Genomic DNA, 9,105 nt, shown 5'->3' on the forward strand with positions numbered 1-9,105 from the left:
AGAGTCCCTGCAATAGGGCAGGAAGGACTCCTCCTTCAACCACCAAGCCTCGAATCTGAACGTTAGCCTGCTCTTTCTCTTCATCGACATGGTATCAAGTAAGATAGGATTATGATCGAAGGATATAGTTGGTAGATGGAGGGCCTGTGCTTCATGAAAACTAACACACCACTTCGGACAGCCAAGAGCACAATCAACCCTTTCTTTGATCAGGTTGCATGGAGATCTTCTATTGGAGCAAGTGAATGCTGGGTCGGCGAACCCTAGGTCCATGAGTCTGGCCTTATCAATCCAGGCGGTGAACTCGTTCATTCTTGAGGTGCGATCGCCTAATGCCTCCTTCCTTTTCCAAATGTGAGGTTACGCAATTGAAATTACTGAAGCGGCAAAGGGGGAGTTGGTTTATTTTGGCTTAGGAAGTAATCCTTGACTAGATGTGATTTGCCTCTAGGACATCCAATGTCATGCTATGTCCCAAAGAAGCCATAGTCCACCGGAGATATCGGTAGAACTGATGATGAAGTTGTTATGCAATGGAAGACAGGAGATAATGGAAGTCGCCTTCACTTTGCCACATTTTGTTTTGGCAAGAAAGGCCAAGTTCGATCTGGTGCAACCGAGGAAGTTTTTTAGGTTTCGAATTGTCAAGGACCTCCGCATCTCAACAATTCCAAGCTAACAATTTCGTTGTTGGCCAAGCGGTGGATTCCTCTACAGACGGTCATCGTCTGTGTTCGCTTGGGTAGTGGACTGGATGGGCAAAGATCACTTAGCCTATGGGTAGATGAAAGTGTGACTTTCACTTGCTAGGGGAGAGCAAGCAATGTTGGAGAGGAGAGGTGGCAGTTAAGCATTTAATATTGCCTTCTTTCAGATGTATTTATTTTCTAGTATGCCTAACCGTCTTAGTATAGGTGGTTGTGTTGATCCCAACCGTCAATAGTATTATGTTGGGTTTGGAGGGGGCTGCTTTGGTATCATGGTTAGATATACTCTTCGCTAATGTCACAAGATTTTGCGTCCCTGCAGAGCTTCCTCGAGGAATCCTTTGGTAGGGCTTCATCTTTTAGACAATAGCTCCAATGGGCGTCATGTTAGCGTGCACCTGTGGGCATTCAATACCTCAGCCAGGCTAGGCTGGAGCAATTAATTCTTCAAATATGGGTGTCGAGGGGGGCAAAACATCGACTATCTTTGATGTAACCAGAAGATTAGCTCCGTCAAATTTGCTGAGGGAATGGAGAGGTCTAATGGGTGACAAGTCCATCCTTGACAAGGAGTATTGTCGGTGCCTTGATCGTGGCTTGCCTGCACTCCTAGAGCTAGTAGTCTCTAGCAAACTTTGGTTAGCTCCCAAGTTCAAGAATTTGGGCTTTAGAAGATCCATGAGTTTGCTTTGGAGATGTTCAGGGTATTCCATTTTGATTTTCATTTCCAAGGATCCTCTCTGACCGCTTTCTCTTTGATCATGCCCACCCTTCCAAAAAATAGACAGTGCTAGGAAGTCTTTCATATTTAACTTGGATTTCAAGAGCATTGCCATTCAACAGGGAGACTATGAGTGAGCTAATAATTTTGAAATGTCAATCCGAACTCTCATGCAAATAAACCTACACCATCAAAATGAGTCGAAGGCTTCCAAGGTAGCCGGAGACCCAATCCTCTCTACTAGCTTCCTAGCGGTTGTAGTCAATAGATACTCCATGAGTAGTCCATGAAACTGAACCCAAAAGTCACTAGAGGAGAAGCTCCAGCTCTCCACCGAGGTATCATGCCAGAACTAGTTGAGAGCGTATAGGTCACAATTGAAAGACCATGGCAATCCGAGTATTTGTTGCTCTCCTTCTCGAAGATAAGAAGAAACACGTTCTTGCCAACTTCGATGAACTTTAGCAACCCTTCCAGATTCTAAGCCTTTGAAAGGGCGTTCTCGAGTCTGACAATGCTGAACAATCTTTGACAAGGCAAAGATTCGGGTTGCAAGAAGAAACTATATTATCCTTCTGCAGAGGAATAACTTCTTTAATAATGCCATCAGAGAGAAGCTTTGAGAACCTTTTCAAATCTGCCAAGCTTACTAATGGAGTAATATCTCGAGAAAGAGGACACAAATTCTAGGACAACAGTATGGTAGTTTATTCTTCTTATGTCTTTTGGTACTCAAATACTTTTCTCAACCAGTGCTTCGTATAAGATAAATCAATAATTAAATGCAAAGGCCTCCCCCTTCAAAAATAAAATAAGGACACCGGTTAGCTTGTAAAGGAAAATTAATATTAAATTAAGTGGTAAAAAAGAGAAAATATTTTTTTTTTTCTCGTGCATATCACTTAAAAATAAAGCCCTATACATTTAAAGCACTTGATGTATACAGTCATATCAGCTTTCTAATTTTGGTCCAGAAACCAGCCTTATGGATATAATTAGCTGAGGAAAAAATTTAGGATTAATTATATTTCCATCCCTGCATTATGATCTAATATCACATTGCACTCCTAAAAATTAAAAGCATACATTTACCTAAGCATATAACATTCCCAAAGCATCATTACATTCCTCATAGTTTATAGACGTTCAGGACACTATGATGATAGCAAAAGTTTCCTCGTAGCTTAGTTTCTAGCCAATAGAAAAATGAAAGCTAATTTTCAACCTAAATGGATCTCGAATCGGTCTTAACTTTCTCACCTATGTATGTGTACTATTTCAAATGAATTCTGAAAACCTTGTGCTAGGAGAAAACCTTGTGTCTTTTTAGTTTTCTCTTGGATGAGATGTGCACACTGTCATTTTCACCTGAAATGTTGCTTCGCTCCTTCCGCTTCTTGGTCTTCAACATAGTTTTAGAAAATCTCTCATTTTCCTCCTCTGAAATAGTATGTTCTTGCTTATCAAAGACCATCTTAACTGGTGAATCGAGCTGCTGTGGTTTCAAGTTCCCCTCAACCTTCTTTTCATAAACCTTTTTTGCCACTTCTAGTGGAAGCAAGCCCCACTCCATCATCCTATATATGAAAAATCATGACTAGACGGGTTAGTCTGCGGCTGGAAAGAGAACTGTTAAAAAGATACATGTAAGGTGATAAAAGAAATTAAAAGCATAACAGAGTTATAAGACAACACTAAATTCCCAGATTTGGTATCCAATACTACTCATCTCAAAATCTTTAAATTATCAAAAGAGGTTGCAGCAGTGCAATGCTTAATACAATATTCTCGAAAGTTTTTTGCATTTCTACCCTTATGAAAATCTGTTATTTGCATCTATACCCATCTAAAATTCATGTTTGCATATTTTTTATAGCCCTCTAAAACCGTTATATTTTTGCATGGATAACCCTCAAAGATAACCAACAGTAAATATTTGATTCATTTAAGAGAAAAAGGCAAAAGCATCTTGTTCTCTTTTGTGAATGCATCTCTCTTAAGGGCATTTTTGTCCTTGTGGTTGTTAGATGGTTTAGATATCTTAAATTATATTTGTCAAAAGGTAACAAAATGAGGATCCATGCAAAACGATCGGTCTTGAAGGGTAAACACACCAGTACACACTTAGAAGGGTGTATACATGCAAATAAGGCACTTCTGAGGAGTATCCATGCAAATGAGGGATTTTTGAGGGGAATACATAAGATAAAAAAAAAATTCTGAAAACAGCACTAATGGGAATCGGCTCTCTTTGAATGATGGAAAAGGTGCGATTTTTCACAAACATATGTGACAACGAAGTACTAACAGATAGTATAAAGCAAAAAGAGAGAACCGGCTTTTCTCCAAATTGCAAAGAACAAGGTGAAGTGAGAGATGTAAGAGAAAATCCAAAGTTTGAGATGGTCATTTTGCTGCATCATCAATCATGATAATCATGTAATCTATAAGGCTGTTCTCAACCAATCCTCTATCGATATTTTTGGTGATTTTAAATTTGAGCAAGAAAATGCCTGGAAACATTCATGAGCTGACTAATTGTCAAAATGTCGCATTCATGCTATAATATTATATTCACTATGACTATATGTTGCAAGAATTTTTTACTATGATTTTTAGACAATTTTCTTCACATTACTGCATACAAGTCAAAAAGACATGTCATGCACATAATAAAACCTTCTTTTCACCCAAAAATAATCAAATATCTATACTTATCTGATTATTTGTACTTTGTAATTTTTTTTTCCCAAAAGGTACCTTTAGCATTTTGCAGATTTTTGGACTATTGCTATGACTGAAATATATTTAAAATGAGTGAAGACCTTAAGATATGTTAACAGATTATTACTATGTTCTGTTCTCTATGTTACTCAATCTACTAGCATATCCACCCAAGAACTTGCACGTGTGATAAGGAGACGTAGATGGCTCAGTGAAGGTTGGCTAGATTAAGATAAGGTTTAGACTTAAGAGGAAACGTCCAAGATTTATTAGGAAATTTCTATAAATACAACAAGAAAAGGTTACTGGGGGGATTGCAATCGCAATGAAAGCATATAGTATAAATAAGATCCCATATAGTTATCTAAGCTTTCAACCACCATGTATGGAAAGAAAGAAAACTTAAAGTACATATACTTTTAGCATTGTTCTTGTGTATCTAGGTTATGGCTCTACCGAACATATATAACACCTATCTCTGAACAATTATCAGATAAATCAATACATAATCCTCAAATAATTCAAAACTAAATCAATAATTTCCATAACACAGCAGAGGTAACATGATTCAGGGATACAAAATGAGTCACTTTAAAGCAGTTACCACATATAAACATGTGTCTCAATTGCACTCATGTCCTATGCTACCAGCCTAGCATAGCTGATTGATTTTATTTGTTACGAACCAAATTTGGACCTATCTATTTGTAGGAAAATCGTGATATTTTTAAGGGTGGGAGCATCACGAGTTAGGATTCTTTTGGCTCTAATTTCACACAATTTCGAGTTCTGGGTGAAAAGATAAAAATGAAACAATAAAAAAAAAGGTCGAAATTATACAAAATTGTAAACATTTGATATTACGATGGTCATCGGATGGTAGCAGATGGCCAAGGGCAGTGGAAAACGACCGTAAGGTAAGGTGGCTCGTGAAAGAAAATGGTGGCTAGGATTTGGAAAGAGAAGATGAGCGATATTGGAGGTGATAATGAAAAATTAATTTACTTCTACTCATTATTTACTCTTATGACTACTCATCTGCTACTCTTACTCATAAGATGGACTAATATTAAAACATAATTCTCTATTCTTCAATAGATGACTAAATAAAGGAGTTCAACCCCTCTATATCTAGAGATTAAGTACAATAAGTCCTATTAGGGCTAACTCTAAAGGCTTATACGCCTTGAATTAAAAGTTGCCTTAAAGGCTTATAAGATTAATTAGACTTATCTTATAAGCTTATATAATTTAAGTAGACTTACTTTAAGAGCTTACATCATAAATTAATTAAAAGATAAATAAACTCGATTCATCAAGCCTAATGTCCCCATGATGTGATCTAATCTAACCCGATTCACATTATCCACCATGCTTCCGACCACCTTGTCCTCAAGGTATCCATGATGGTTTCTAAACCTTCGATCAGTCTCAAATTGTTTACTCCAACATCTAAGCAGAGTCCAAGAATACAAGGCTTGTGGAGGAGGCTACGACTCGGCCAAGTGTAGCCCAATATGGCCTGCGCAATAGTGCTCAACCAATTAGTCCAGAGTTAGGACTAGACCCTCCCACAATCTAATGTGGAATCAAGTCTAGTCTAGGCCTTGCGCTCAGGTTGACTAGTTTGGGTTTTGGCACATTGAGGACCAATATATATTCATCCAGACTTAGAAATGGAATCACTGGACTGTCAACAATCTTGATGCATATTGGACCATGGCTCGAATCAAGTTGAGGCTCAACTCAGACCTGAACACACAAGACAGTACCTGTTAGGCTTATGGGTGCGTGCGTAGGTTGGTTAGAGCTGACTGGACTAGACGCATGTTCTTTGATTGCAACACCACTTATGGGCTAAGGAGGTGGCCCTTTAGTGGCCCTTGGTTCTGATCAATAGGGTGCTAATTTGTCGTATTTGACCCATGGATTATCCTTCTCAACCGGTTTAGTGCGCATTGGTACTATTGTCATAGTTTGTGCAAGCGGCCATGGTTTAGCCATGCACCTCTCCATCTGCCCACGTGGTGTCCAATCACTACAAATTTTGTAGAGAGCCAATGCCATCTCTATCATAGCTTCCTGCATTACTAGCAAGGTTTGCAAGAAAACCTACTAAGTAGTCAATAGAGGTGGAGTTAGCGGTTTTGATGGTAAGTTGCCGATCTCTATTGCCATGTCGGTCATCATTAATGGATCCCTAGCCATGGAAGTCTCTCGACCAATCATGTTGCCATCCCTCGAGTGGTTATCATATGACCTAGTATGAGGATACGATGACTCTAATACCACTAGTCTAAATCGATCTGTTCTTAAAAAAATTGTGATATTTTTATGGGTGGTAGCATCACGAGTTAGAGTTCTTTTGGCTCTAGTTTCACGTGATTCCGAGTTCGGGGTGAAAAGATAAAAATAAAACAGTGAAGGAAGGTCGAAACTAGATAGAATTGTAAATATCCAATATTACAGCGATCATTAGATGGTGGTGGACGACCGAGAATGGTGAGGGACGACCGTATGGTAAGATGGCTTATGGAGAAAGATGGTGGCTAGGTAGGTGATATAATGGAAGATTAATTTACTATTCCTAGTTTACACTTATAACTACTTCTATGCTACTCTTACTTTTACTCCTATGATGGACTAAGGCTAAAACATAATTCTCAATTCTTCAATGAATGATTAAACAAAAGAGTCCAACCCTTTCATATCTAGAGGCCGAGTACAATAAGTCCTACTAGGATAGCCCTAAAAGCTTACATGACTTAAATTAGGATTTAACTTAAAAGCTTACATAACTTAATTGAATTTGACTTAACTAGACCAATATTAAGAGCTTACATCATAAATTAATTAAAAGATAAATAAACTCAATCTATCGAGCCTAATATCCCCATGATATGACCTAACCTGACTCGGTTTGCATCATTATAACAAAAGAGAAGATAATACTCCTAATACTAATTTTGAATCTACGGCAAGAGATATTTGTTCGGTTTTACCATTTTAGTGTAAATGGATAGATCTGATCCCCTCTATCATCTACATGATTTTTAGTTCACTTGTCATGGATAATTGAAATTTCTCAACATCTACACTAAATTTAGCTTGTATATTGATCAAGTCTTAGTTCAGCTGGATGCCAGAAAATCTGTCAAATACTAGAAATTGATGGTATATTCTAGCCCACTTTTAGAGGTCACAAAAATGGCTCCTTCTCTTGTGGATCACAACTATTTCATATCCACCAACCTTCATCATAAAAGCTTTCATGAGTCATAAACAACCATAGAGGAATGATTTGCAGGTCTGACTTCCACTTGCAACAGCCTATTTATGCTACATATTTTGCTCAATTTTTCAGTGAGCCTTTTCAATGTTATTTTATTTTCCCTAGCACTGTCAATTGTCATAATACCTACATGGATTATCAGTAGTTTTGTGTGTATGCTCACAAGATCATGAAGATTTATGTATGACTACAAGAACAGTGCAGCTCTTCCAGTATAAAAGTCCTGATCTATAAGAGACAGTCTAGACTTTAGAGCCATTCACAAACAAAAACTTACATCTGAGGTAAGATCTAAGCGAAATATTTCATCAAAAATGTAAATTGGGAATTCAATGTTTTATCTGATAGTATATACCATTATGTCAGCCTAAAATTATATATGTTACTTCAGCATGTACAACACAAAATCTCTATAGAAGTATGACTATGACCACTGACGAGTTCATAATTGAGTATGAAGCTTGTAAAATAAGATACTCATCAGGTAAACTGAAGCTCACCACGACGCTGCCATCTCGTTATCAGGAAGCTGCCGGTAAAGAACCTCGAAGAAAATCCTCAAGGGATCTCTCTGCAATTCAATAGCAGAAATACTGGTCAGCCCATAATCGAACATTGAATCATAAATACCTTTCTATTTAACATTGTGATGAATAAGATTTACATACTTCATCCGGCGAGTCATGCTTCTGCCCGGGCAAAGAATAAACCTTCTCCTTGTCTTCCTTGCCTTCGGTAAACCCTGACTTACTTACCTTGCCTACCACAGTGTTTACCTCTTCCTTCTTGTCTCTCTTCTTCTTCTTCCCTTGCTTCTCCTTTAATTAAAAACATCAAAATTAGAAGAGCAATGCAAGTAAGTAGACATTTAAGAAAGAAAACAAACAAGATAGAAGAAAACCATATAAGCCTTCTCTTCTTTCCCTTCTTCTTCTACAGCTTCTGAATCATCGGATTTCTCTTTTTCCCTCTTATGCTTCTTCTGCAACTCTATTCAAAATTTTATCAACATCCTACAAACTGGAACCGTAATTTTACATAGAACAACTAAATTACAAGGAGAAAGAACCTTGGCTTTCTGGTCTGCCTCTGCCTCGAGCTCTTCCTTCCCCAGTTCGTCAGTGTTGGTGGGTTTCTTCTTCTTTGCTGTAATCTTGTTAGCCCCTTTCATCGGTGGAAAAAGAAGAGGAATGGATGTTCGGGCTTGAGGTCCAACCGAGTCCGACCGCCCCAGTTTGGCCGGGTTCCAACTCTGCTGTGACCTTCCTCGTGGGACCTCAAAACTATAGATTAGAGTTGGGTAAATCTAGAGCAGCTATTCTAATTCTCTAAGATTGTACATCTAATTTAGAGTTGATAATATAATGTTTACTTATAAATTAGAATAGTATATTTTTGATGTGATATAAAGTTCAAATAGAAGTATAAATGTGAATTAAAAAATTTACTTAAATACTCTTGATTTGATATATAAATATTTTTTAGAAAATTATAAAATTGTATAGATTAACTTACCAATTACACAAGGCTCTCAAAGAAAAAGAAAACTCTCATTCCAACTACATCCAAAACCTAACCTTCTACTCTTTTTGCAAGCCAATCTAAATTTTAGTAATTATTTGACCACGATTTCTTTCAACCCTCAAAGTTTTGATCAATAG

The 9,105-nt window shown here is 37.6% G+C and overlaps 1 protein-coding gene across 1 annotated transcript; it reads right to left on the bottom strand.

The window, feature by feature from the left end:
- Nucleotides 1–2,487: 2,487 nt before the first annotated feature.
- On the bottom strand, nt 2,488–8,701 carry LOC140768449 (uncharacterized). Its single transcript, XM_073108722.1, has 5 exons — nt 8,514–8,701; nt 8,346–8,426; nt 8,113–8,262; nt 7,945–8,015; nt 2,488–3,005 (listed from the first exon to the last, which is right to left on the bottom strand). The coding sequence occupies exons 1-5, from the start codon at nt 8,613–8,615 to the stop codon at nt 2,732–2,734; spliced, it is 678 nt and encodes a 225-aa protein (XP_072964823.1). The 5' UTR covers nt 8,616–8,701; the 3' UTR covers nt 2,488–2,731.
- Nucleotides 8,702–9,105: the final 404 nt, after the last annotated feature.

The sequence above is a fragment of the Typha angustifolia genome, chromosome 2, assembly GCF_048772165.1.
Source record: "Typha angustifolia cultivar Huaian chromosome 2, ASM4877216v1, whole genome shotgun sequence".
Classification (NCBI taxonomy): Eukaryota; Viridiplantae; Streptophyta; class Magnoliopsida; order Poales; family Typhaceae; genus Typha; species Typha angustifolia.

Coding starts and splice junctions, on each gene's coding strand:
- LOC140768449 (XM_073108722.1), bottom strand. CDS start 8,615: ATGAAAGGGGCTAACAAGATTACAGCAAAGAAGAAGAAACCCACCAAC. Junction 8,427..8,513: donor AGGCAGACCAGAAAGCCAAG/GTTCTTTCTCCT, acceptor ATAGAGTTGCAG/AAGAAGCATAAGAGGGAAAA. Junction 8,263..8,345: donor AAGAAGAGAAGGCTTATATG/GTTTTCTTCTAT, acceptor TTTTAATTAAAG/GAGAAGCAAGGGAAGAAGAA.